The sequence below is a fragment of the Ursus americanus genome, chromosome 23, assembly GCF_024610735.1.
Source record: "Ursus americanus isolate L20-20 chromosome 23, mUrsAme1.1.p, whole genome shotgun sequence".
Lineage (NCBI taxonomy): Eukaryota > Metazoa > Chordata > Mammalia > Carnivora > Ursidae > Ursus > Ursus americanus.
The window spans coordinates 5,670,877-5,694,546 of record NC_142149.1 but is presented as its reverse complement, the minus strand read 5'-3'; the positions used below and the strand labels follow the sequence as shown (position 1 = coordinate 5,694,546).

The 23,670-nt window shown below is 53.1% G+C and overlaps 3 protein-coding genes across 6 annotated transcripts in view; 2 read left to right on the top strand and 1 right to left on the bottom strand.

The window, feature by feature from the left end:
* Window positions 1–23,670, bottom strand: part of RECQL5 (RecQ like helicase 5) — a 35,395-nt gene that overhangs the window by 5,781 nt on the left and 5,944 nt on the right. For both annotated transcript variants that reach the window (XR_006782778.2, XM_045814491.2), the window contains exons 7-8: window positions 23,421–23,583; window positions 16,544–16,623 (exon numbers count right to left, since the gene is read on the bottom strand). Coding sequence is in view for 1 of the 2 variants with exons in the window: in XM_045814491.2 (XP_045670447.2) it covers window positions 16,544–16,623; window positions 23,421–23,583 (243 nt within the window). In the remaining variant the exon portion in view is untranslated. The remainder of the gene's footprint in view (window positions 1–16,543; window positions 16,624–23,420; window positions 23,584–23,670) is intronic.
* On the top strand, window positions 834–8,250 carry SMIM5 (small integral membrane protein 5). Its single transcript, XM_045814500.2, has 3 exons — window positions 834–1,251; window positions 7,032–7,228; window positions 7,674–8,250. The coding sequence occupies exons 2-3, from the start codon at window positions 7,102–7,104 to the stop codon at window positions 7,769–7,771; spliced, it is 225 nt and encodes a 74-aa protein (XP_045670456.1). The 5' UTR covers window positions 834–1,251; window positions 7,032–7,101; the 3' UTR covers window positions 7,772–8,250.
* On the top strand, window positions 13,005–15,182 carry ERLN (endoregulin). 3 transcript variants are annotated; one of them, XM_045814498.2, is made up of 2 exons: window positions 13,005–13,280; window positions 13,932–14,976. In XM_045814498.2, exon 2 carries the CDS (start codon window positions 13,938–13,940, stop codon window positions 14,118–14,120), a length of 183 nt encoding a protein of 60 aa, XP_045670454.1. In that variant the 5' UTR covers window positions 13,005–13,280; window positions 13,932–13,937; the 3' UTR covers window positions 14,121–14,976. The 3 variants fall into 3 exon arrangements, with proteins under 3 accessions (XP_045670454.1, XP_045670455.1, XP_045670453.1); XM_045814499.2 differs by lacking the exon at window positions 13,005–13,280 and adding an exon at window positions 13,509–13,751 and having other exon boundaries at window positions 13,932–15,182; XM_045814497.2 differs by lacking the exon at window positions 13,005–13,280 and having other exon boundaries at window positions 13,509–15,182.

The window sequence follows — 23,670 nt, the reverse complement described above, 5'->3', positions numbered from 1 at the left end:
ATGGCAAGTGGGCCCAGGCAGCCACCAGAGGGCACCGTTCCCTCCACTCCTAAGTCACCGTGAGGCTCCTGCCATCGCCAGTCTGCGCATCTGCACAGTGGCCGCCTGTCCAGCCTCTGGGAGGCTTTGGCATCTAAGTGGTGTGGCTACACGGTTGGCATCCTTCCCCCCACCCTCCCTCAAGCCCGGACTCACTGGGGTTTTGTGCTCACACTCAAAGGGCTCCATTGAGAGCTCACAGATGCGGGCTGGGGTCGGCTCCTACCCTGCTCCGGGCACAGCCTGGTCTGCTGGGGTGGCACAACCAACCAAATGTCAAAGGGCCCTGCCAGCCACAGCTCTGGAGCCTGTCCCTGCCGGCCAGGGCCAGGCGTGCAGAAAGGGTCCCAGCAAATACCCTTTGGAAAGACTGAGATCAGTAGGGTCCTCCCTCATCCTGGGGCTGAGGAACACCAGGCACTTCCCGGGCAAGCAGGCCACGTGCAGGCTACTCTCAAGTCACCCCAAGTTCTTCCCCAAGATGCCTCCCTCGGGGGCTGGCCTTGTGGGTGGGCCGGCAGCTCCCCCACTATTCACTTTCTTTCTTCAGAGGGGCCAGAGGGCGGGACCAGCCAGGGAGTCTCCAGACAGACAGGTTGGAGAGGTGGGGGGGATGGGCCCAAAGCCCTCCTGAGGGCTAGGGAGGGGGCCAAAGAGCTGGGAGTGCTGTGCGGCCTCCCTTCCCCACTCCACTGCTCAGGGGGAGCCTCCCAGAGGGCTTCTTTGCCAGGGAACAGGAGAGCCGACCTCCTATCAGCTCCCAGCCCAGGCCCAGCCCACGATGGCTTAGCACACACCCGCCAGGAGGGAGAGGAGAGGAAGAGGAGGAACAGCAGAGTTCGCCCAGGCAGACCTCCCAGGGGTAGGGCGGTGCAGGGGAGTCCGAAGTCACCCGCCAAGGCCCCAGCAGGGATTCCCTCGCCTGGGCAGGGCAGCGGTGGCACTGGCTCCCCCTCCTTCGGTGGCCGCCCCGTGTAATTTGACACTTGGATCTCCAGGACGACCAACAACAGAAAAGCTGAGGCCGAGACAGCAGCTGGCTGTCAGCAGCCAGGAGTTCCACACGCTGAGGAAGGCGCCCAGCAGCGGGTCAGGAAAGAGGCATCAGAGGAGGAAGGAAGAGGTGGTGGCCGGGCCCGAGGACAGGCCCAGGAGGCTGCTGGGCTCGCCGGCATCTGCGGTTGCCCCCCAACCCCACACCTGAGTTCCTAGGTGAGTGGTGCCGGCCACAGATGATAGGGTGGGGGGTGCGGGGCAGCCAGGGTCCCCTGCCCTAAGGGTGGAGAGCCACCATCTGCTTCGACCACAGAGGCTCACGGTGGGGGTGCAACTCAGTCACAGTCTCCAGACAGCCTCGTTCAAACGTGGGCTCTCCCTTCTTCTGCTGGGCCCCGCACTGGGGGAACACGGGCTGAGGCTGCAGCTCTCTGCTCAGAGTGCTTTCCTCCCGGCTTGCTGAGCAGGCAGAGGGGCCCCGAGTGCTTGCTTACTCTGCAAGTTAGTTGAAGCTTGTTCTATTCAGGGGGCTTAAACAAGGGATTTGGCTGTCCTGGCTTGGGAGAGAACGGCTGCCTGCCCACTGAGCCTCCCTTTTTCCCAGGATCAACGCAGAGCCCTCTGTGTGGCTGCTTTCTCCCGGTGGAGGCGGCTCAGGGCAGGGTCTGCCCTGCCAGTTCGTGCCCCCCCAGGAACTTGGCGGGACCCGTAGCAGCTCTGCCCATCCATGTCCTGCATCAGTGCGGCCACTGCCACCTCTCGTGAGGGGCTTGGCCCACTCACTGCCAGGTGTTCTCAGCTCAGGCTAAGCCCAGGTGCTCCTCCCTCGGCCCACTGGGACTCCCATGAGCTCCCTAATCGCCCTGAATGCTGCGCCAGAAGCCTGAGGGCCAGACTCTAAAACCAGGGTGGGGTCAGGAGAAGGCAATGACAGTGAGGCTGGTGGAGGACCTGCCCGGTATTTGGCCTTCTGCCGCGCCACTGGAATGCTGAGCCCAAGACTGCTCTTCGAGCAGCACGGGGAGCAGCCCCCTTGGGCAGGGCCCCACCAACCGAGGCTGCCTACTCCTCCTGCCTCCTGCCCCCACACCAGGGTTAAAGTCTCCCTTCCCCACCCCCCAGATGTTTCCCCCAAAGCAAACAGGCTAGTATCTACTTAGAAAAACAACAATCCAGGGAAAAGTGGAAACCAAGGATCAGTCCAAGTGTTTTTGGCTCAGCAAAGGCTGTGGGACTTGGCCCACGGTTGATGACTGGGGAGACTAAAAGCCCTGCAGCGATGGGCCAGGCATGGCAGAGAGGGGCCGGGCGCCGGGTCTGTGTTGGAGGCAGCGCGCAGGGCTGGGTGAGGGAAGGGCCAGGTGTGAGCCCAGGGCTACCCCTGCTGGCTCGGATCTGTACGGCAGGCAGGCAGGTAGCAGAGTCCTGCAGCCACAGGACATAGGAGGATGGGGTCACCTGGACACAGGTGCTGAGCTGGAATAGGAGGGTGATGCCGAGCTTCCAGGGCTGGGTGAACCATCACTAGCAGCAAGAAGTCCCTCCTCCAGTCCTGGAAAGCCATGGGGTTAGGGAAGCAGGACTGCACGGGGTTCAAATGTCTACTTCCCACAGCAACTTGGAGCTAGGACAGAAAAGGGCATCATCTCAAGGCTTGACGCAGTGCACAGTGGACACCTCTGCCTTACTGATCAGGCCTCTGGACCCCACAAATCTGCCACAACCATCAGTTTGCCTCATCATAGCTGTTTCTCAAACAAGACAGTGCCCAGTGGGGCAAGAGTGGCTGTAACCCACCATGACAAAATGACAGGGGCCCTGAGCCATCAGCACACCACTTATCAGTCATAAACAGGCTGGCCTGCTGCCTGCTCTCTTCCACAAAGGGCCTCTGGAGTTGGAGTATCAGTTTTGCAAGGAGGAAACAGGGAAGCTTCAGGACCAAGTGGCAGCTGTCTAGCCTGCAGGATGCCTGCCTGCTCAGTCACAAGGTCCTCTGTGCCAAGAGATGCCCCACAAAGGAATGTTTTCTGGTCCCTCCAGCTCTGCCAGCCTTCACCTCTGCCCGGCTCACTTCCCCCTCCACTGGCTGCCATTTCAGCCACCGAGCACCCTCCAAAGGTTCCAAGAAGGGCCATAGAGGCAGCCAAGGCTGCTCTCCCTTCCTGGGGCCGTGGGAAGCCACTTGCTTTGGCTGCCTTCAACCAAAGCACTCCTGAGCACAGGGCTGGGAGGGACTCTGATTTCCCTGGTTCACAGGCAGGAAGTACAGTTTTGGAAGGAGAATGGATGACCCTCCTATCTCCTTGAGATAGACCAGAAAGATACACGCGATCATCAGTACTGGCTCTGGGCCTCCCTTCAAACCTGGGGAAGTAAAAGGGACAAGCGGCAGCCAGCCTCAGAGCACGCACGTGCCCCAGGTCACAGCTGGGAACACTTACAGACTAGGACTCCCTACAGAACAACGCCTGAGGAACATACCGCACGGTCACCTGATGACTACTGGTTATATCGGGCACCAGGCGTCAGGCACCCCCCGGGGCCATGCTTTAAATAGCCCGCTGGGAAGAGCGCCTGGGACCTGCTGGAATGTGCCTCCTCCCTCTTAGAACGAGGTCCCTCCAGCTCCCACGGTCCCCACTAAGGTTTATTCTGCTCAAGCCCAAATGGAAATGGCAGAACGTCAACTGAAAAACAAAGGGGGTTCCGTCAGCCTTCGGGGTAGAATCTTGGCTGGACCCATTCCCGCTCACAACCCAGACAGAATCCGTGAGAAGCCTGGGGTGAGACCCCAGGGCTGGTACAGCTTGTTAACTCAGCTCACCAGAGAGGCCCTGGGCGCAAAGGCACGATGCTATCCATGGCCACACGGCCACAGCCACGGCCTGCCACTGGCGTGCACTGGCATTCCTCCCAGCGCGGGGCCCAAGTCCTCTGGGTGGGACTCTGCAGCATCCTGCCTTCACGACGCCCAGAGAATGGCCGACTTCAGAGCCGAAGCTTCTGACCGACGAAGCCCCTTCCTGCACAGCAGAGCAGCCTTGGCCCAACCTGCATCCTCCCTGCTCTACAGATCACACCCCTCAGACTGGCTGGGTCTCCACACCACTTCTTGCTCACGAGCGGAGGTCTCGCCTCCACAATCCCTCCCCGGGTCTTTGGACCTGGAAACACAAGTGAAAAAGCCACTCTTGCCCAGCTGGCCTCCGCCCGCTTCCTCTTTCAAGGAGTCTTCGATGGCTACATTGGGCAATGCAGGCACAGGGCCAATCAGGCTGAAGAAGCCAGACCAAGTGGAGACGAAGAGGGGAAGAGAAAAGGTGCCCAACTCCTGAGCCCTGTGCAAAGTCTCCTCTGGGGCTTTGCTTGGCACCTCTGTTCCCTCCTCTAGGAATGAGACCAGCAGGCGGGCTACTGCGCTTCTGGAAACATGGGAATTGGGGCGCCCAGAGAGGCCCCGGAATGAGAGGGGACCACCCTCCTGGTGCAAACCTACTTCACTGGTCAACCTGGGGGAGGGGGCGGGGCACATTTAGCGTGACCAGAGAAGAGCGGCCCTATGCTTGGGGAGGAGTTTGGTGAACCTGAAACAGACAAGATCTGGCCTTTCAGTGACAAGTCACATGTGGTTCTCAAAGAACAGGTGTGGCCCTGGCCTGGGGGTGAGACACCTGAATAAAAGCAGTGCCCAGACTCATGAGTGTGGAAAGGGGCCGATCATGCAGAACACACCTGCTTCCAAAGGGCTCTGGGGCCCTGGCCCTGCACCGGGCCTACTGCACAGTCAGTGCCCTCAGGAGGCCGCTCTGGGGGCTGGCTTACTTGCCAGCCAGAGAGCAGGCTGCCTAAGACAGGCCTCCATGAGAGACAGCATGGGGGGCTGCTGGCCAGGCTCTCCGTCCTGCTGTGTGACCTCAGAAGAACCATTTACACTCCTGGCTCTGCTTCCCATAAAGGGACGCAGAGACGGATGCCCTGTGGCATTCTAGGATCCCGTGCCCCTTAGTACACTTGATCTCCTTTGCAGAAACATGCTGACCCTGGGGTGGGGTGTGAGAGGAGACAGGAGGATCTAACTCCAGGAGCCTCCCACTTCTGACAGGAAACCCTCTAATCCTCCAGGGACCCATCATCTGCCTGCTACCCTCAACATCACTTAAAACACAGCTCCCGTCTCCAGCCCGCCCCACCACCTGCCTTCCCCTCACACACCGCAAACAGCCTGGGTACACAGGCCATAGACAAAGCTCCCCAAGGGTGTTTGGGGAGGGTCTCTGACAGTGTACAAGGGGGTACGACTGCTCCCAAAGGCTTCCTCGATGCTCCTACGGTGGCTGAACCCCCCTCAGAGGGGAATCACATGTGCGGGGCCCCAATGTGTGCAGGATCTGTGCTGGCCACGGCTGTGCTTCCAGGAGTCAATCCAACAGCCTCGAAAGATGGGCATCTCCTCTCACGTAAAATGAGAGAAAGAAACAGACTCAGAGAGACAAAGTGAGACACATCCATGTCACAGAAGCAGGAAAGGGGCAGGCGGCATCGAAACAATGTCCCGGGGGGCGGGGGCAGCTGACCAAACGAGAGCAGTTACCACATGGAAGACAAGACTCGGGAGGCACAGGCCAGCTGCCGTCCAGGTCCCGAAGGCCCGCGAGGCAGAAGAGGGGTACAAGTGTCCTATGTGACCACAGGCAGGACCAACAAGGTCAGGAGGAGGTCCCACTTCCAACGATCAGCGCTGTTCCAAGAAGGAAGAGGGTAGGCGGCCATAGTAGGTGGGACCCCGCATCTCACTGAGAGGGGCTCACGCAAAGGCTGCATGCCAGAAGGAGTGCAGGGACCTAGATACAGGGTAGAGGGTTCAAGCAGACGTTCAAGCAGAGGTTCAAGGCAGTTCTAAGACAGCTCTACTGTGGTGGCAGTCCCAGCAGGGACTGGCTTCCAAGACAGCAGCCATCTCAGGAGAACCTGTCTGGCCCAGACCCAGGACGAGGTGGCAGTAATTAGACCCTCAGGTCTGGCACGAGCCTCTGGCCACCTGTTACCCTGCCTTGGATCAGAGCTGCCTTGGTGAACAAGTTCGGGCTGGGCTGGCACACACTGTCCCCCATCCACTTCCGAAGAGGCACTGGCTCCCCAGGTCCATGGCTGAGACTGAGGGGGAAAGACACTGAGGCAGAGCACGCCCCAACTCACAGGCTCAGCCCGGACCTTCCCCTTTAACCTGTTGGGCACCTGTAGACAGGAAGATGCTCTCAGTCGTGGGGCCTGGAGGGCTGAGTTGCCACCTACCTGGGGCAGGGGTAGGGGCAGAGGGGACTCTCCTGGTCTGAGCCGGCGGAAAGGGGCTGGTAAACCAGCTGTGGGATGCCAGATCCCATCCTGAGAGGGCCCCCTTGGGCAAAACTGCAGGGACACAGCGTCATCTCTTCCTCCTCAAAGAACACTGTGTGAGTAGGTGGGGGGCCCTGGTGGGGCCCAGACTACCTCCCTGTGAGCTCTCACCTCCAGCTGACCCTAGCTAGAAGCCCCAGTGTGCCTGCTCGAGGAAGAACCTTATCCTTCTGCCCCACAAATGATGGGAGGCAAGAGCACCCGGCTGGAGCCCTAAAGCCCAGTCTCCCTGCTGGGAACCCACGGGAGGCACCCAAAGTCCTGAAGGACCCAGGGGTCACTGGGGGAGCTGTGCCAGCCCAAGGCGCCCCAGCAAAACCAGGAGTGGTGCCTGAGACAAAGGACTGTAATAGTGAAGTCACCCCACCTCAAAGTCGGGAGCCCTGGCCAACCGTGGCCGGCTAACAGACCTCTCCTGTGTCTGGCTGTGCCGGGCAGCCCCCATGGCAGGGCCTCAGGCTCCACGACGGGTGGTGTCAGCTGGGTGGGGACTGAGGGCCACTGCTGGGTGCTGGGTGGAGGGCCCTAATGGCTCCCTCCCCCCATGAGCCACAGGGGTACAGGGGTGAGACCTGACGAACTCGTTCTGCGGGCTGCAGGTGGGTGGGGACTCCGGCCCCGTGTCTGCTCAGCACAGCCAGGAGGAGCCCGGCAGGAGCCCGATGTACCATGGCAGCCGCTGACTTCGTGCAGGAGATGCGCTCCACGGGTGAGAAGTTACTGCTCAAGCTACAGAAACTACCCCAGGCCGAGCCTGTGGAGATAGTGGCCTTCTCGGTCATCCTCCTTTTCACAGGTAAGCTCGGGCTCTCACATTCTCCCCAGCACCCTGGCTCTTCCTGGCATCCAGGAAAGGTGAGACCATGGTACTGGCCAGAGGGCTGGCTAGGTGTCCCCCAGACAGAGAAGGAGAAGGAGATGTCCCTGGGGAAAAGCCAAGGGACTGCCCTAAGGCTCGACAAGCTGCGCCAGTGATGATGGTGCGGCGCTGGAACCAGGGCCCGGAGGCAGCCCCAGCTCCCAACCAGGATCGAGGGAGCGAAGCTATGGGCAGCAGAGGAGGCTGGCAGGGAGGTCAGGGCCCAGGGGCTGCCACGGGGACAGCTGACACCTCGCCAGAGTCTCTTTGGGCAAAGATCCTGCATACCTCTGGAGGGGTTTCTTTAGAAGTCGGGTGTATGTCCTTTCTCTCCCCCTGCTGAGCTCCCGGTGCTCGCTGCTTCTCTCCCCTCCTCCCCCAGCTACCGTGCTGCTGTTGCTGCTGATAGCCTGCAGCTGCTGCTGCTGCCCTGAGCGCAGAGGCAGGAAGGTCCAAGTGCGGCCCATGACCCCGCCGTGAGGGCCAGAGACGAGGACGAGACGCTGGAGAGGAGGCTGCCAAAGCCATGACCCCAGGTGCCACCTGGCCCTGCGGCCCTCAGCCCACAAGACCACGATCCGTGGCCCCAGCTCCGACCCTGCCCAGGAACCCGCCACCTGCAGCCTTAGCGAGGAAACAAGGGCTGGTACGGCCACCAAACTCCGACCTGCCAGTGAATCCTGGGGGGCCGAGGAGGAGTCAATTGGTTAAAACACTGAGTAAACAAAAACTGGGGATTCTTTCCCAAACTGCACCTTTTAACAAAACACAGAAGCAGGGTCCCCATACTTGAATGGAGAATAGCCTGCGCCTATGGGGACCTGGCCCTTGGGGCCCCCACGCCGAAGAGGGGCTTTGTGCAATAGCTACTGGGTCCCGAGCTTCCCACCAGAGGGGAGCGTGTCAGTATTCTGCTCTGGTATTTGCCCGTTTCTTTCCCAGTAAAAGCTTTCTGGTTATGTGTTTCTGTGGCGCCAGACTCCCTGGCCTGGGCTCTGTGCTTCTGAAGGGCAATGTGCCAGAATTCCAGGGGTGTGGCCGGTGACTGTCCTTGCCAGGCCTCTGCACTCCCTGTGCCCACGAAAGCTGGAAAAACACACAGGCAGGAATGCCATGCAAGAGGGAAGCAGGGGAAGGGTGAGGGCGAAAGGCCCATCAGCACCAGCTGCTAACGAGCTCTGGCTCCAGATGGCCCCTCTGCAGTGGCGGGGCAGCGTCTGCCGGGGCGCTGGGCTCAGGAACGCCACTCCACAGCTTCCACTGCCACTTAACGTTAGCCCACATGCCCTGCACCAGCGGGCTCAGGCCCCTGGGTCTTCCCAAACTTCTGGAGTCAGAGAAGAGAGGTCAGGCCCCTACTATTGTCCATAGCCTGCATCCTAACCCCTCGGTCCTTCCCCCATTGTGTGCCAGGCTGTCTGGGTACAAAGCCTCACCTGCTACTCACCGGCTATGTGAATGCGGGTTAGTGATTCAACCTCCCTGACCCACGTTTCCTCCCCTCTGAGACTCCGCTGACCCCGGGAGCTGCCTCCTGGAGTGAGCTAATGAGGAGAAACTGAGATAACCTACAGCAAGCACTTGGCACAGTGCTGGGCAGATCCTAAGGGCTCTGCAGATATGAACCATCGTCATTATCTGCCCCTCTAAACAAGAGCAACGTGGACCCATATTAAGCACTGGCTCTGCCACAGTGCAACGCCGCCCTGCCTCCCTCCCTTTAGTTTACTTTCTCTTCCAGAAAATGTTTCAGGTACGGCTACCAACCCAGGAATGAGGGTAGGGGAGTCAAAAATCTCTCTGTGGTACCTCCCCCTTCATCCCCGCTGGTCCCCCAGAGCCACTAGGGGTGGAGTCCTGTCCATCTAGAAAACAGAGTGGAGAGGGGATGCCCGGCCCTGCCCCCCACTCCCCTCCATCTCCGGCTGGCAGGCAGGTGGGAGAAACTCTGGCTGGTTTCATTTCCTGGTGTCCACTGACTTGTTTGACGGGTTTGGTTTAGGTTGAAGACCCAGAGAGGAAGTCCTTCCACACAAAAGAAAAGAAATTCAAGAACCAGCCTGTACCCACCCCACAAGAACGGGATTCAGAGTAACAATGGGAATGACAAGGATGCTGAAGGCGGCAGGCGATGATCAAGCCGGCCAAAACCCCCCGAGGGCTTCTGTGTGCCCAGCCGCTGCCCAAAGATTTTTTTTTCTTTAACATTTTATTTGAGGGGCGCCTGGGTGGCTCAGTCGTTAAGCGTCTGCCTTCGGCTCAGGTCATGATCCCAGGGTCCTGGGATCAAGCCCCACATCGGGCTCCCTGCTCAGTGGGGAGACTGCTTCTGCCTCTCCCAATCCCTGCTTGTGTTCCCTCTCTCGCTGTCTCTCTCTCTCTCTGACAAATAAATATTTTTTTAAAAAAATATTTTATTTGAGAGAGAGGGAGAGGACAGAGGGAGACCCAGGCTCCCCGCTGAGCAGAGAGCCCGATATGAGGTTTGATCCCAGGACCCCGGGATGATGACCCAAGCCGAAGGCAGACGCTTCACCGACCAAGCCGCCAGGTGCCCAGAGCCTAAAGCATCTGATGCGGGTGATCTTCGATCACAACAGCCTCCATGCCATGGGCACCGTTATTATCCCTATTTTAGAGATGAGGAAATTGAGCCTTAGCAACACTAGGTCACTTTCCTAAGTTCAACCAGCTAAAAAGTGGTAGAGCCAGCCTCTGGGCCCAGCCCACCCAGCTGCAGAGCCCCTGCTCACCACAGCCGGGCCCTGAGGCCTCTCAGCGGCCGTTCAGATAAGGCTCCCATCCCATTATCCTCCATCAAACAATCTTAGATTCCACACCCCAAACTGTTGAAAAATCACCTCCCTGTGAGTGGGTGCAGCCCGAGAAGAGCTAGGGAGGGGCCCAACTAGGACTCCCTCCCAGAAGGAAAACAGGGAAGGTGGGAGGGACCCAGAGGGGAAACCCTGCCCTTTTCAGTCCAGGCACCAACAGCTAGAGGGGCCCCTGGAAGCCCTCAATTCAGGAGATGATCAACAGTGGGGCAGCCCAATTCCCGTGTGACTCTCCCTTAAGCAAGTTTTCACTGGCACCAAGAATGTCCCCTCCTGAGACGGTGGCTGAGGCTGTGCCTCTTTGCTAGGAGATTCTGGCTCCATGGTCCGGCCGCCAAGAGGTGAGGACCATGGGCCCTTTCTTTAGCATTCTCCTCCTCCTAACTGCTGAGCCCGAATAAGATGACATTCCTGCGCTGCTGGGAAGGCTCACTCCTTCCCACTCGGCAGCAAACGGGCCCACGCTGAGTCCCGCCACTCATGGCTCCCCACGGCAGTGCTGGGCAGGCTTCAGTCCCACACAGCTCAACCAGATCAGCTCCAGGGTGACAGGAGCCTGGCATACTCCCAGCACAGGTTTTCTCTGGAAAAGAGATAGGGAGAGAAAGTGGCAATACACCCACTGTGGGAAAGAACAAACAGAGAGGGACAGCAACGGTGGCCATGGAAGGGGAGGCCAGCAGGCTGTCTGCGCCCTGAAGGACATCTGGCTATCACAGGTCTCCATTCCTGCCACCAGGACCCCTGGAACGAGCCACCCCCAAGTTTGCCTGCGCTCACGGCTGCACTGATTTCCCAGCCTCATCAGGCCCCCGCTGACGCCGGCCTCTACTACAGGAGCCTCTCACTTCCTCCAGAGGCCCACACTCAAGATCCCGGCATTTTACCGGCTATTATGCCTTATCAGAAACCACAGGAGAGCCATGGGCGCAAGAATCTCATTAGCAAAACCTGGCAGAAACCACACAAAACACTCTTCTCCTCAATCTGTTTTCTCAAGCATTAACGTCCGAGAGCAACCTACCGTAAAAATCTACACAACATAGTTGCCTGTGGGTAAGGCAACTTTTTTTTTTTTTTAAGATTTTATTTATTTATTTGACAGAGAGAGAGACAGCCAGCGAGAGAGGGAACTCAAGCAGGGGGAGTGCGAGAGGAAGAAGCAGGCTCCCAGCAGAGGAGCCCGATGTGGGACTCGATCCCAGAACGCCGGGATCACGCCCTGAGCCGAAGGCAGATGCTTAACCGCTGTGCCACCCAGGTGCCCCGGGTAACGCAACTTCTAAACCAAAAAACTGAGAACAAATTAATTTTGTTCTCAAAAGTACTTTCCTTACCCTCCTTGGGACCTGCTGCCTGCCATGAAACACTGTCCCCTAGTCCTACCTCTTCTGTGGTCTTCGTGCCTCAACCTAACCGCACTTCTTACGGCGGATCCTCTCAGCCCCCAGGCCAGGCTACACCGCACACCAACAGCATTCTCCACCTCTTCCCATAACGTTCCCGTCATGATGATCATTTCCGTAGTATTTTCTGATCAGGGACCAGCAATTAGCTGGAAGAGCAGGTTAAAGCCGCTTTCGTGTACGTGACACGTAACATTCCCCACACGTCTCATCTTAAATGGAAACATATCCGTGCACATTCCTTGGCCAATCTTTTCACTGTAGGGCCAAAGTCTTTTCTCCGAGTGTGGGGTCTGCTGGCCAGAGAGTCCCTATATGGCTCTTTGCTAACTGTGGTTACTATAAAGCAGAACAAGAACTTAAAGACATCCACAAAGAAATCAGCACGTGAAATCCTGGATTTTTGCAAAATGTTTCCAGTTGTCTTGCCATATCTGTTTTGACAGAAATACTGAGTGATTCCAAAATCATTCCAAAGTGGGGTGCTTATAGCAACAACTCCCCCCCACCCCCACCCCCGCCCCTTGAAGTGTGGCACAGAGCTTCGGAGCTCAGCCTCTGCGGCCGAGCTCCAGAGCTGGGTTTAAACCACCCTCCCACGACCCCCCAGCAGTTACTTCTTAGCTGGATGACCTTGGGTAAGTTGCTTCACCTCTGTGCCTGCTCCCCAGCTGTAAAACTGGGGTTTTGGCAATTACTGTTGCTCCATGTTTTTACGTAACATTAAGTGTGATAATGTCATTAGAATAACAAGGACAAATGCCACAAACAGGTTTGGGAACAAACAGCTGACTCCTGATAAGCATCCAACTTAACTGATGGAGGAAGTAGACGGCGGTGCCAGAGACCAGCCTCCTGACTGGGGGGGGCATTTGGCAGCCAAGGGCATGCGTCGGTATGTTTTACAGAGGGAAACCCGAAGCAGCAGCTGAGCCCACGACAGTTAAGAAGGACTTTACTGAACTCACTCATCATCTGTCTCCTACAAACCCCGGCTGCACGTTAGGATCGCCCCACCGGCTTTCCAGAGCACGGGGCTCTGACTGCTCAGGGACTGAACTGATACCAGGCAAGGTCCAGATGATTCTAATGAGCAGGGCTGAGGACAAGCGAGCTAGCATGGAAGCCTGGGTGGGCAGGGCCTGCCTCCCTTGGTTCACAATGGACACGAGGTACCTAGCGCAGTTCCTGTCCACACCAGGCATTTGAATCCTAACTTTTAAGGACTGAATCATGGCCACTAGGTTTCCATTTCTGCTTCCCCGCTGCCCTATCACACCAGTGTGTAGGAACCAACCACGTGAACCAGCTGAGAGGCTGGCAAAGGCACTATGGAGAAGTTAGTCTCCGCAGGACCCCAGGGCCTCAATGGTAATAAACACCTCCACAAAGAAACTCCTTCCAGGAGGTGCCAGCTGGCACTGGTTAACCATTCACCAGCCCCCCCCCCCCGACACCACAGAAAGAGAGCAGCCCAGGTGCGGCTCCAGCCCAGGGCTTTCTGGAGTCCTGGGCTTCCTGCACTCTGGCCAGGACCTCCCAGTCCACAGGCCAGCAGCCAGACAGAGAGGACAGGCAGAACCCAGCCACAGGTGAGGCGGACAGGTGGCCTGAGGCAAGAGTCCTGGATCCAGTCTCTTTCCGCACCCTACCCCAAGCCTGACTTCTCTCGGTGAGGACGCCTGAATATACGTATCCTGAGCAGCATCCAAAACGACATCACAAAAAGGACAGAACGCAGCTGAAGGGGTAAGTATGAAAGGCAGAAGCGGAAGGCAGTTGCTAGGCAACGGGCCCTAACCCACCTTTGTTCGCTCCCGTGATGGCAATGAGGTCTGGTGAGGGCTACTTGACCATGCCAATACCTTTTTCTCTCAACAGCTGCTTCTTTGAGTCAGGGTGCGGCTCGGGCCCCCAAAGCGTGGGGCCTGCAGGATTACCCTGACCGGCCCGCTCTTAGGACACAGAAGTGTTAACAGCAGAATCAGGCAGTGACTCCTTCCTTCTCGCCACTACTCCCCTGAACTGGCTACCGGTCCACAGCCTGCCCACCTGAGCTGCTTCCAGATTGGCTAGTTCTTCTGTTTCCAGCTGCCTCCAGGGGAGCTTACCGAGGCCTCAGCTGGAGTCAGTCCACTCCTCGACTCTGATGCTGATCTCTCAAAGCGCCTCCCAAACGCTTGGCAGTTGAGGCAGGGAAAACAGCAAGGATCTATAGCGGTGCGTTTTAGGGATGGGAAAGTTCTTGCTCACAGCAGGGCGTCAAGCCCACCATCCCTGCAGAGGTGGGCCAGCTTTCTGAGACCGCTCCAGAGGATGAAGTTGGGGGTGGACAGCAGCGCCTGGGACAGGGCCTTGGAGAGGCCCCAGCACTCAAGGCCTCTGGCCCCTCTTTTCCAGGTGCACATGGATAAACTGAGAAACGGGAAGCTCATGTGGAATGATGAGTTCTGGCAGAATCCGTGGGACCAGGGAGGCCTGGCGGTGATCAGCTTGTTCATCACCATGATCCTGCTTCTCATTGTGTTTGCCATTATATTCGGTCTGCTCCCTCCACTTGAGAAGGGCAACCGGTGTGAAGAGTCGTGACCTGACTTTCTGGGGGCCAAGAAGGGGCCCACCTGTTAACTCTCAAAACACCATGTACCTTTTCTTCAAAGCCCTTTTAAGAGTCTGCAATTATACATGCATGTTAGTGTCATTAATTAATTAACTAATGTGATTATCTGATGAGTGCCTGTCTTCCCCCACTGAACCGAACACCACAAAAGCAGGGCATGGGTGTCTTTCTGCTCACCACTGTATCCCCATACCCAGTGTGCCTGGTACAGAGTCCATTTCAAACAATATTTGCTGGCTGAATAAATGAATGAATGAATAAATGATCAAACAAATGGACAGACAGACGGATGCTGGGCTGTCGGCTCCCCCAGACCACAGTCCCCAGATGACAGCGCCCAGTTCAGTTGAGGGGCAAACACAAAGCTGTTCTTCTCAGACAAGGTACCGAGGCCTCTAAGCTAGAAGTTGCTTCAACCTAATGACTGTTCCTTTCGACACTCGAAGAGCACCGTCCGCAGTGAACAAATGCTTGCGATGGCCACAGCTCAGGGAAAAGAGCTGCACGCGGAGGAGAGAGGAACACCGCTGGATGCCCCGCCCCAACCTCATTCACACTGACCTGAGTGTCTCTGCCACTGGTCCCAGAGGTGCCCAGGTATCCCTCACCAGGTCCCACAGCCCCCACGCACCCCAGACCACCGTACAACACCATCTTTTGTAGACGTGGATCTGCCTCCGCCAAAGCCTCCACACCAGCCTGGCCCTGGCTGCCAGGTGCCCTCCCTTAGCAAACAGTTGCTTTCATTAAACCACAAACCAAGACTATTCTTAGAAAAAGAGCAAATATCTGGTGGGGAACAGGCGATCCACCATTTATGCAATAAAAAAACATTTCTTTTTTACTCAAAGAGCAATTTCACATTCAGCCACAACGGCCGTGTTTACTCCATCCCAGGCAGTCCTGGAACCCGGAACCCAAGCATGCAGCCCACGAGGTAGGAGAGATGAGGCTGCGTGTGGCGCAGCGGGAGGCCCACTGATGCCGAGACCCCCAGATGCACTGAGAGGCCCCAGCTCCTCAGCAGGACACAGGAGAAATAAAGGCAGGGGCCCCTAGCAGGACCTGTCCTATTGCTGGGCGGCCGCAGCCCAGAGCGACCTGGCAGTGCTAACCCTTCAGACAGTCCCGCAGAGCCACAGACTCCTCCCAGAAAAGAACCCAGCAGGATGATCTCCAGCAGAAGGGACTCTGACAATTAGCAAGGACACCCAGCCCTTTCATTATGAGCATTTTGCTCAAGCCGGAAACAGCCTAATTTAACAACTCCCAGTACTAGTGCCTGAAAAGGGCTCTGGTCACGAAGGCTGTGGGCAAGGGTGCCAAGCACCTCTGCTGGGCGTGACAGAGGCCAAGCGAGAGACTTAGTCTCAGAGGAGCCACCAAATCATCAGTGAGGAGGACGGGGTGGGAATCAAAACACACGGCACAAATAAGTACCTCTCTGGTTTCTAGAGGAGAGCCCCGAACATCTGCTAGACACCAGGTCTATTACTCACTCAGCTCCAGGCTTCAAAAATCTAGTCTTGCAAAAACCAAGACGGGACACATATATGAAACGCGCATGTCACTAAAAATCGGGAGACCCAGGATTAGAGGTGTCTGTGTACTGTGAGCTTTGTGACCATGACTCTGTGGGCATCGGTCTATTCATCTCTAAGTCTGAGGCGATCGCTTCTGCCTCGTCTACCTCACAGGGTGGTCCAACGAGGTCTAACCAATGTGAGTTTGTTTAGACCAAAGGGCTGCACGCATGCCAAGTGCTCCCGGCTTGTCCAGAATCATCCCGGCTGTCCCTCGTGTCCCGGACCTGTCCTGCCACAACCTGTCTGCCACTGAGCAGCCAGCAGGCTCTTTCAAGCCTCTGCCACCAGCACATACAGGTAAAATAGAGACGTGGATTCCACGTGGGCGAGCTGGTGTTACCACAGAAAAGCTGACTTCTCTCCAAGCTTATTATCCACCCCCAACAGATACAGTAGGTCATGGGGCTCTTTTTGGGTCCAGGATAAGAGTGACTCCTCCTCAAGTGAAGCCAGTGGTCCAGCTCAGTGTCACGTGATGACCGCAATGCTAATGGCTCAGAACCAATCACATGATTCATGACGGGGTCACTCACGGGGCCAGCGACTCCAGAAGTGGGTGGAGTGGGGTGGATGGATGGCCGTCCAAAGTACTGAATGAGTCTTCACACTGCTAGTTTCTGGGGCCTTCCTGGCAAGGATACTGACTCCCAGGCTGCCTGATAGGAAACGCCCCACACAGTAGCCTTCGGCAGGCAGCGTGCCTTGGTCGCCCAAGAGCTGCCCTATGTTCGCTGGTTAACTGGTAGGCGCTGGGAGAGGAAAGATCTCACTAACATACTGCTCCACATATGAAATAAGTCACTCACCCCAATCCTTCACAGAAGGTCACCAGGGCATCAAAGGCCAAGACAGCAGCTTTATCAGATGCTTTGTTCCCTCTCTTCTCCTAGAGACAAAAAAAGACCATTTAGCAAAAGTCTTACATAGTTGAACTACCTTGTAGCCTAAACGATGATGAGAGAAAAATATCAAATGAAAGTAAGAAAGCCATTTACAAAATGGTGTCCCCAAACCTAACCGCGCATCAGAATCACCCGGATGACGTTTTATTTTTTTTATTCTTAAAGAGTTTATTTTCAAGAAACATCCACACCCAACAGGGGGCTTGAACTCACAACCCCAAGCTCAAGAGTCGCGTGCTCTACTGACTGAGCCAGCCAGGCATTCCCCGCCTGGATAACTTTCAAAAAGTGACCCAGACTACCGAATTGAACTTTCTGGAACCGGAGTTTTGGGGAGTTTATTTTCAAAAAGCTGCTCAGGTGATTCTCATACAAAGGGCCCAGGGACTGGCATTTGGAAACCCTATATAATACGATCCATTTTTTGGTAAGATTTTATTTTTAAGTAACCTCTACACCCAATGTGGGGCTCAAACTTACAACCCTGAGATCAAGAGTCGCGTGCTCCGCCAACTAAGCCAGCCGGGTGCCCCAATATCTTAAGTCCAATTTCACAGTGAACTTACACCCAAGTGTGTGTCGATTTGAAGGAACACACATACCTCTGTGTCCAGGTTACACCACAGTGTGAGCAGCGACTTCTGAGTGCTGCGATTACACATTATTGCCTTTTTGTACATGTTTGTCAAAGTTTCCTTTAAAAAAATTGTGAAATTTTTAAAAATACAGAAAAAGATACAGGAAAGGAATGAAAATATAATAGACACTGATATCTGAGATCTTAACTATTGACTTTCTGCTTCTAGAAGGTGATGAATCATCCCCACCTCCCAAACACACATAAATACACCTACTACCTCTCCCCTCACTTCTGCCAATCTGTTTATATCACCATTTCTTCTGAAATCATAATTTTCCTTATGGTGAGGAAATTATAGCAACATAGTTCAGAGCTAAACCACATGACTACATTTTTACATTTCTCATGATCACCTATCCTTTCTTGTACAACTTTGTTCCCCCAAAATTAATAGCTGTTTTTTCACTTCAATTTTAGTGTATTACTACTCCACCCCCAAATGCTGTGATATAATGAAAAAGTCATGTCAACAGGGGCCAAATATGGCAGGTTCCACTTTTATTTTTAGAAACTTCTCCCCGGGAGCCTTCTGTCCCCCTGGTTCAACTTGAACTGCCCCTCCCTTGGCCTGGCGCACAGCTGAGACCGCCCTTCAGTGGCACCCCAGGACATTCCTCTTGCCTGGCTCAGGTCAGATCTCTATTGTCCCCGCTCCGATCACTGCCTCTGTGGTGGGGGACATCCTTCAGTAGCTTCTCCACAGGAGGGAGTTTCTTGAAATCTTGTGTCCGAAAATGTCTTTTTTTTTTTAATCATAAAGTTTAATTATGGTTCAGGAAAAAATGAGTAAATAACTTTCTCTGAAAAAACATACGTCTGTGTAGACTGCAGTTACTGGGGGCTGGTAAGTTAAACTGCCCCACTTTCTATTCTGAAAAATCGTAAAAAGTCCCCGCTCCCGTCTGATTATAGAGATGCATGTGCCCAAAATGGCTGAGAATCAATACAAGAAAGGCAAAAGCTGCAAAGCTGAGCATGCAACAGGGTCTGAGAGAAAGTCTCAGAAACACCCCAAGTGGCAACAAGGAATGTCTGGCTGGAATCTGGATTTCTTTTCAGTCATCTTTGTCTTTTGCTCCGTGGTGAAGGAGGCACATGCACTGAGATTTCCCTTTTTGTCAGACACTGCTCTGTGCAGCTCATCCACTTCCTGTAACCCGGCCTCCCACTGCTGTCTGTGGCTCTCAGGTCACCTCCCCAGATGGGGCCAGTTGCTTCTTCATCAAAGCAAGGAAAAGCATTTTTGAGGACATCTTCCGGGTCTGTGCCATTGAACTTTTCACCACACACAGTGAGAAACATGGTGAAATGCATGGGCCCCGGAGCCTCATTTATCACGGCATCCAGATGCTCATCGGCTGGATTTTTCCCCAGGGAGGCAGGCATAGCATGCAAATCTTCCTTGTCAATGACACCCTCTCTGTTCTGATCAATCATGTTGAAGGCCTCTTTGAATTCCTGTCTGTGACTGCTCAAACATGGTGAACACCTTGGATGTTGAGCACTGCGGGCGCTTCTTGGTGGTCCTGGTCTTTGCCCTTTTCCTGGACATGGTGGCAGTTAAATCCCTGCACAGCCGAGAGAATACGAGCACGTCCGTTAACCTCCTCGCTGCCGCTATCAATACCCTTCTACTCCCAGAGCCTATAAAGACCAGCACTTCCGGACGCCCAACCTCCGCTTAGCAAACCGGAAGCTGTAAATGTCTTTAACCTGCCTTCACACTTAACTGGCTGGCTGGGTAGGAAATTCTAAGTTGGAAACAGTTTATCTAGAATTGGAAAGCACTGCCTCATTGTTTCTCATTTCTGATATTACGATGGAGAAAACTGGCACTGCTCTGGCCCCCAGACATTCACGTTATCACCTCTCTGGAAGCTTTCTGGATTTTCTCTTTGTCTCACGTGTCTTATTGATAAGCCTAGTGTGAACTCTCTCTTTTTTTTTTTAAGATTTTATTTATTTATTCAACAAAGATAGAGACAGCCAGCGAGAGAGGAAACACAAGCAGGGGGAGCGGGAGACGAAGAAGCAGGCTCATAGCGGAGGAGCCTGACGTGGGGCTCGATCCCATAACACCGGGATCACGCCCTGAGCCGAAGGCAGACGCTTAACCGCTGTGCCACCCAGGCGCCCCCAAGCCTAGTGTGAACTCTTATAACTCACCGTGTAAGCTTTAAATAAATGTCTTATACCTAATCACCTCACCAAAATCTTTTGTCTAATTTGAATTTCAGATACATTCCAGTTAATCACGTCCCCTTCGTTCCTGGCAAAATACCAGGTCCACGCAAGGCCTCTTTCTTCCCAATCACAACTTGTACTCCCCTTCCCATTCATTCATTTATTGATCTAGTCAAAAAACGTTTATTAAGCACTTACTATGTTCCCAGCACTGGTCTGGCCATTATAGAGACATAAGAAACAAGAGGTCCCTGCTCTCATGGAACTTACACTTCAAAAGAGCAGAAAGAAAATAAGTAAATCTGTAATGTCACACAGTAATAAACATGATTTCTTTTTCAAAAAGCAAGAGAATAGCCCTCCTGGGTGCTCAGCTATGCCTATGAGCCCATGGTCCGCACATACTGTAATTTCATCACTGCTCATGGCCGGGTATTGTTTGTTCCCCAGTGTCAGCCCTTGTGACCAATTCTATCGATACACAGGCCCTCCAGCACATGAGCTTTTATTTCAGGTGATTTGGTCTCAGAAATACGGTATCTGGGGCAAACGGTACATGTATATTAAAGCATAATGGGGGGGGGTGCCTGGGTGGCTGTCAGTTGAGCATCTGACTCTTGATTTCGGCTCAGGTCATGATCTCAGGGTCCTGGGATCAAGCCCCACATTGGGCTCCACACTCAGCACAGAGTCTGCTTGTGCCTCTCCCTCTGCCCCTCCCCCAGGTCGTGCTCACTCTCAAATAAATAAAATCTTCTAAAAAATTAAAAAATAAAAACATACAGTGTAATAGATATTGCTAGAATGCTTCCCCCCAGAAAGACTGCAACACTTCATTCTTCTCCAGGCAAAGTGCAGGCCCTCTCCTGTACGTGCTTACTAGCCACGAGTGTTAGAGCCCTTTTGCATGTGTGTCATTTTACTGTAATTTGCACTCACCTGATTACTATTGAATCTCACCGCCTTTGGACATGCCGTTTGGATGAGCTTTTCTGGGAACTTGCTTTCACACACTTTGCTTTTTCCTGTCAGTTGGTGAAATCTCTCCATTTATCCTCAACTTCAACCTCTGGTTTGCCATCTACGGTAACCAGTTTTCCAGATTTGCTGTTTATGTACGGGCTTTGTTTATGGTATCTTTTGCTGCCCACATCTTTTTCATGGGTTCAGGATTTTAGAAGTTCAAGAACTTGGGGCCCCCACCCAAAGGGGAAATCACCCTTAAAAGGATTTTACACCACACTGGAAGGATCCCTCCACCCTTTCCCATGTGATAGATGACAAACACCTGATTGGGTGACAGGCACAGAGAGGGTTAATCAGATTAAAACAGCCCGCCAACGAGCCCAGAAAAAAACTCCAAGACTTAGAAACTCCAGTGGTAACCCTCTTGGGTCCCCTCCCTCCCTGGGAGCTTTGTACTATCACTTTGCTATCGCTCAATAAACCTTGCTTTGCTGCCAAAAAATTAAAGTTCAAGAACTTTAATTCAAATACTTCTTTTTTTTAAAGATAGCTTTCTGAATTTCTAATTTTCATTACAAAACTATTTCTAGCCCTACATTATACACTGGAATAAAATGTCTTGCAAGCGTTGTTTATTTTTTACATGTAGGTCCTTAAATCTGCCTTTTATATAAGGTGCCAAATGTGTGCTTTCATTTTATTCCAGAAGGATGCCAGTACCACCTACTAGACAGGCCCTTCATTTTCTGTTAAGTTGAGCTATCAGCTTCATCACATATTAAACTCTCACGTGTTCTGGGCCTTGTTTCTAATTCCCTTGTCTGGGCCACTGCTTGTTGCTGTATTACGTGGATTTGGTTACGGCAACACCTCAGCACATTCTGACACTGGGTTAAGCTCGTCCCCTTCACCATTCTTCCTGTTCAGGCTTTTCCTGGCTGTTCCCGGGCACTTTTTCACATAAGTTCTAAGATTCCACTTTCCAGTAGAAGTCTTTTGGGATTTCAGCTGGAATTTCATTTATATTAACTTTGAGGAGAATTGACAGTTTTACGTCTTCCCACTCAGTTTTTGTAACTACTCAGAGCTTGTTTTCTTCCCATGAGATATTAGTCTTCATCTAAATCAGTAGTTCTCATCCCTGACTGTATGTTAAAACTAACTGGGGAGTTTCTTTTGTTCTTTCTTTTTTTTTTTTTTTTTAAGTCTCTTGTTAATAGCCAGTAACATTTACATCAGGTATTCTATAAGCTTTATTCTTGCAAATTAAATTTTTTTTTCCCATTTCCATTCGTAGGCATTCATGGTCATGTGGAGAAAAGTTAGGCTTTTTAAAATATTTCCCTTATATTCAGCCATCTTGCCAGGTTTTCTTATGAATTCTAATAGATTTCCAGTAGAGACATTTGTTGACTTTTCTACCTTGGTTTCTATTCTTTCTGTCCCTGTGGGTTTACATATTTTTTTATCCTTTTAATGTCATTTTGGTAAAGATCAGATATAAGTACTGCCATACATTTCTTTCTGTTTTTCTGGCATTCAATATTTCTTATAAGGAAAAGTCTACATGTACCCATTTACAACTTCACAAATTATGCTTTGGGGGACTTTATCCATGTTGGTTAATGGACACTTACTGTCATTTTTAACTGCTTTAGACCATTCCACTGTGTGACTAACCCACTGTATACTTCTCCAATACCCTGCAGAGGACATTACGACGGAGCTGCAGCAAACACCTCCGTATATCCTTGTACACACGGCAACTTGCTTATCTAGAAGTGGAATTACTGAGTCACAGAGCACCAGTACCCTCCCATTGCATGTATCACCTCGTCTCTCTTCAAAGCAGTCGTACCAGTTCAGGTTGCCGACAGCACCGTGAGTTCCCCTTTGCCCAAACCCTCGCCAACAGTGACTACAAAGATGTTGTACGTTTTTGCCAGTATGATGTGTATAAAGTGACAGCTCATTATTTCCTTTGCATTTCTCTGATTCCCAAGGGAGGCTAAGCAACTCTTCATACCTTTATTAGATAATCTGGTTCCCTCTCCTGTGAAATTCATACTTTTTGCTCTGCAGCTGTTTGCCTGCTGTAGATTCACCTGTAGGAGTTATCCTCTACGTCGTCAGTCAGTCACGTATATTGCACCAACAACGACTCATTTTTTCACCTTGTTTATGGTGTCTTTCATTATACAGAAACTTTTAGTTTGAATTTAGTCAAAGAGATGTCTTCCTTGATGGTTTCCACTTTTAAAATCTTGCTATGCTCCCCCCTTGGTCAAGGAAATAAAATATCTTCCCTCAATTTTAGTTTTGAGGGTTGTACTCCACCTGTAATTCACCTGTGAATGGTACAGGACGGGGCATCTGATGTTATCTTTTTCCAGCACATCCTCTACCTGTCGATCTATGACGTCACCCAGCATACATCAAGCTCACTTATGTACTTGGATCTATTTCTAGGCTCTCTGCAAAACGTGTACAACCAGTTTAAAAAGGGGGGGGGGAGCTCAAAACAAAGAACTTTGAACAGTATGAGAAAATGGTTATGTAACCATGCTAATAATACAAGGCAGACCGGGATGCCTGGGTGGCTCAGTTGGTTAAGTTTGACTCTTGATTTTGGCCCAGGTCATGATCTCAGGGTTGTGGAGCCTGCTTAAGATTCTCTCTCCATCTCCCTCTGCTCCCCCACCCAAACAAAACAAAACAAAAAAACACAAAGCAGGACTGATCTTGGCTATGTAAAATAACAAGCACACAAGAAGATCACACTAAGATACACTAAATACAAAGGAAAAAGTCTAACCTAGCTGTTGCAAGCTGCCTATTCACTAGTACACCATTCTACCCTCTGCTATACCTTATAGCCCCAGGAGCACCCCTGTAAGCTCACAGAAGCTCCACCTGGGTTCAGAAATAAGCTGCATGAAACTGGAGAGTGGGGGGTTTGGATGGAAAGGGCTCCTGCTGCCCAGGATTTACCTGGAGTTTCGCTACTTCCTTCCTGATCAGGAAACCGACTTGGTCCCGGTCATTCCTGGAGTAATAGAGACGGCACCAGGAAGGCTTCCCATCCCTGCCTGCCCGGCCAGACTCTTGGTAGTATCCAGCCATAGACTTGGCAATATTCCAATGGGCGACAAACCTGTAGGATCCAAAGAGACAAGCAGCATGAGCTGTGGCAGAAAAGCTGAGGGGAGGAGTGATCAGAGTCAGGGAAGCAGGGCTCTCC

Bases quoted from the DNA above. Each gene is read 5' to 3' on its own strand.
- SMIM5 (XM_045814500.2), top strand. From the start codon at position 7,102: ATGGCAGCCGCTGACTTCGTGCAGGAGATGCGCTCCACGGGTGAGAAG. The intron at 7,229-7,673 runs GTAAGCTCGGGC...CTCCTCCCCCAG, and splicing joins GGTCATCCTCCTTTTCACAG to CTACCGTGCTGCTGTTGCTG.
- ERLN (XM_045814497.2), top strand. From the start codon at position 13,848: ATGAAGTTGGGGGTGGACAGCAGCGCCTGGGACAGGGCCTTGGAGAGG.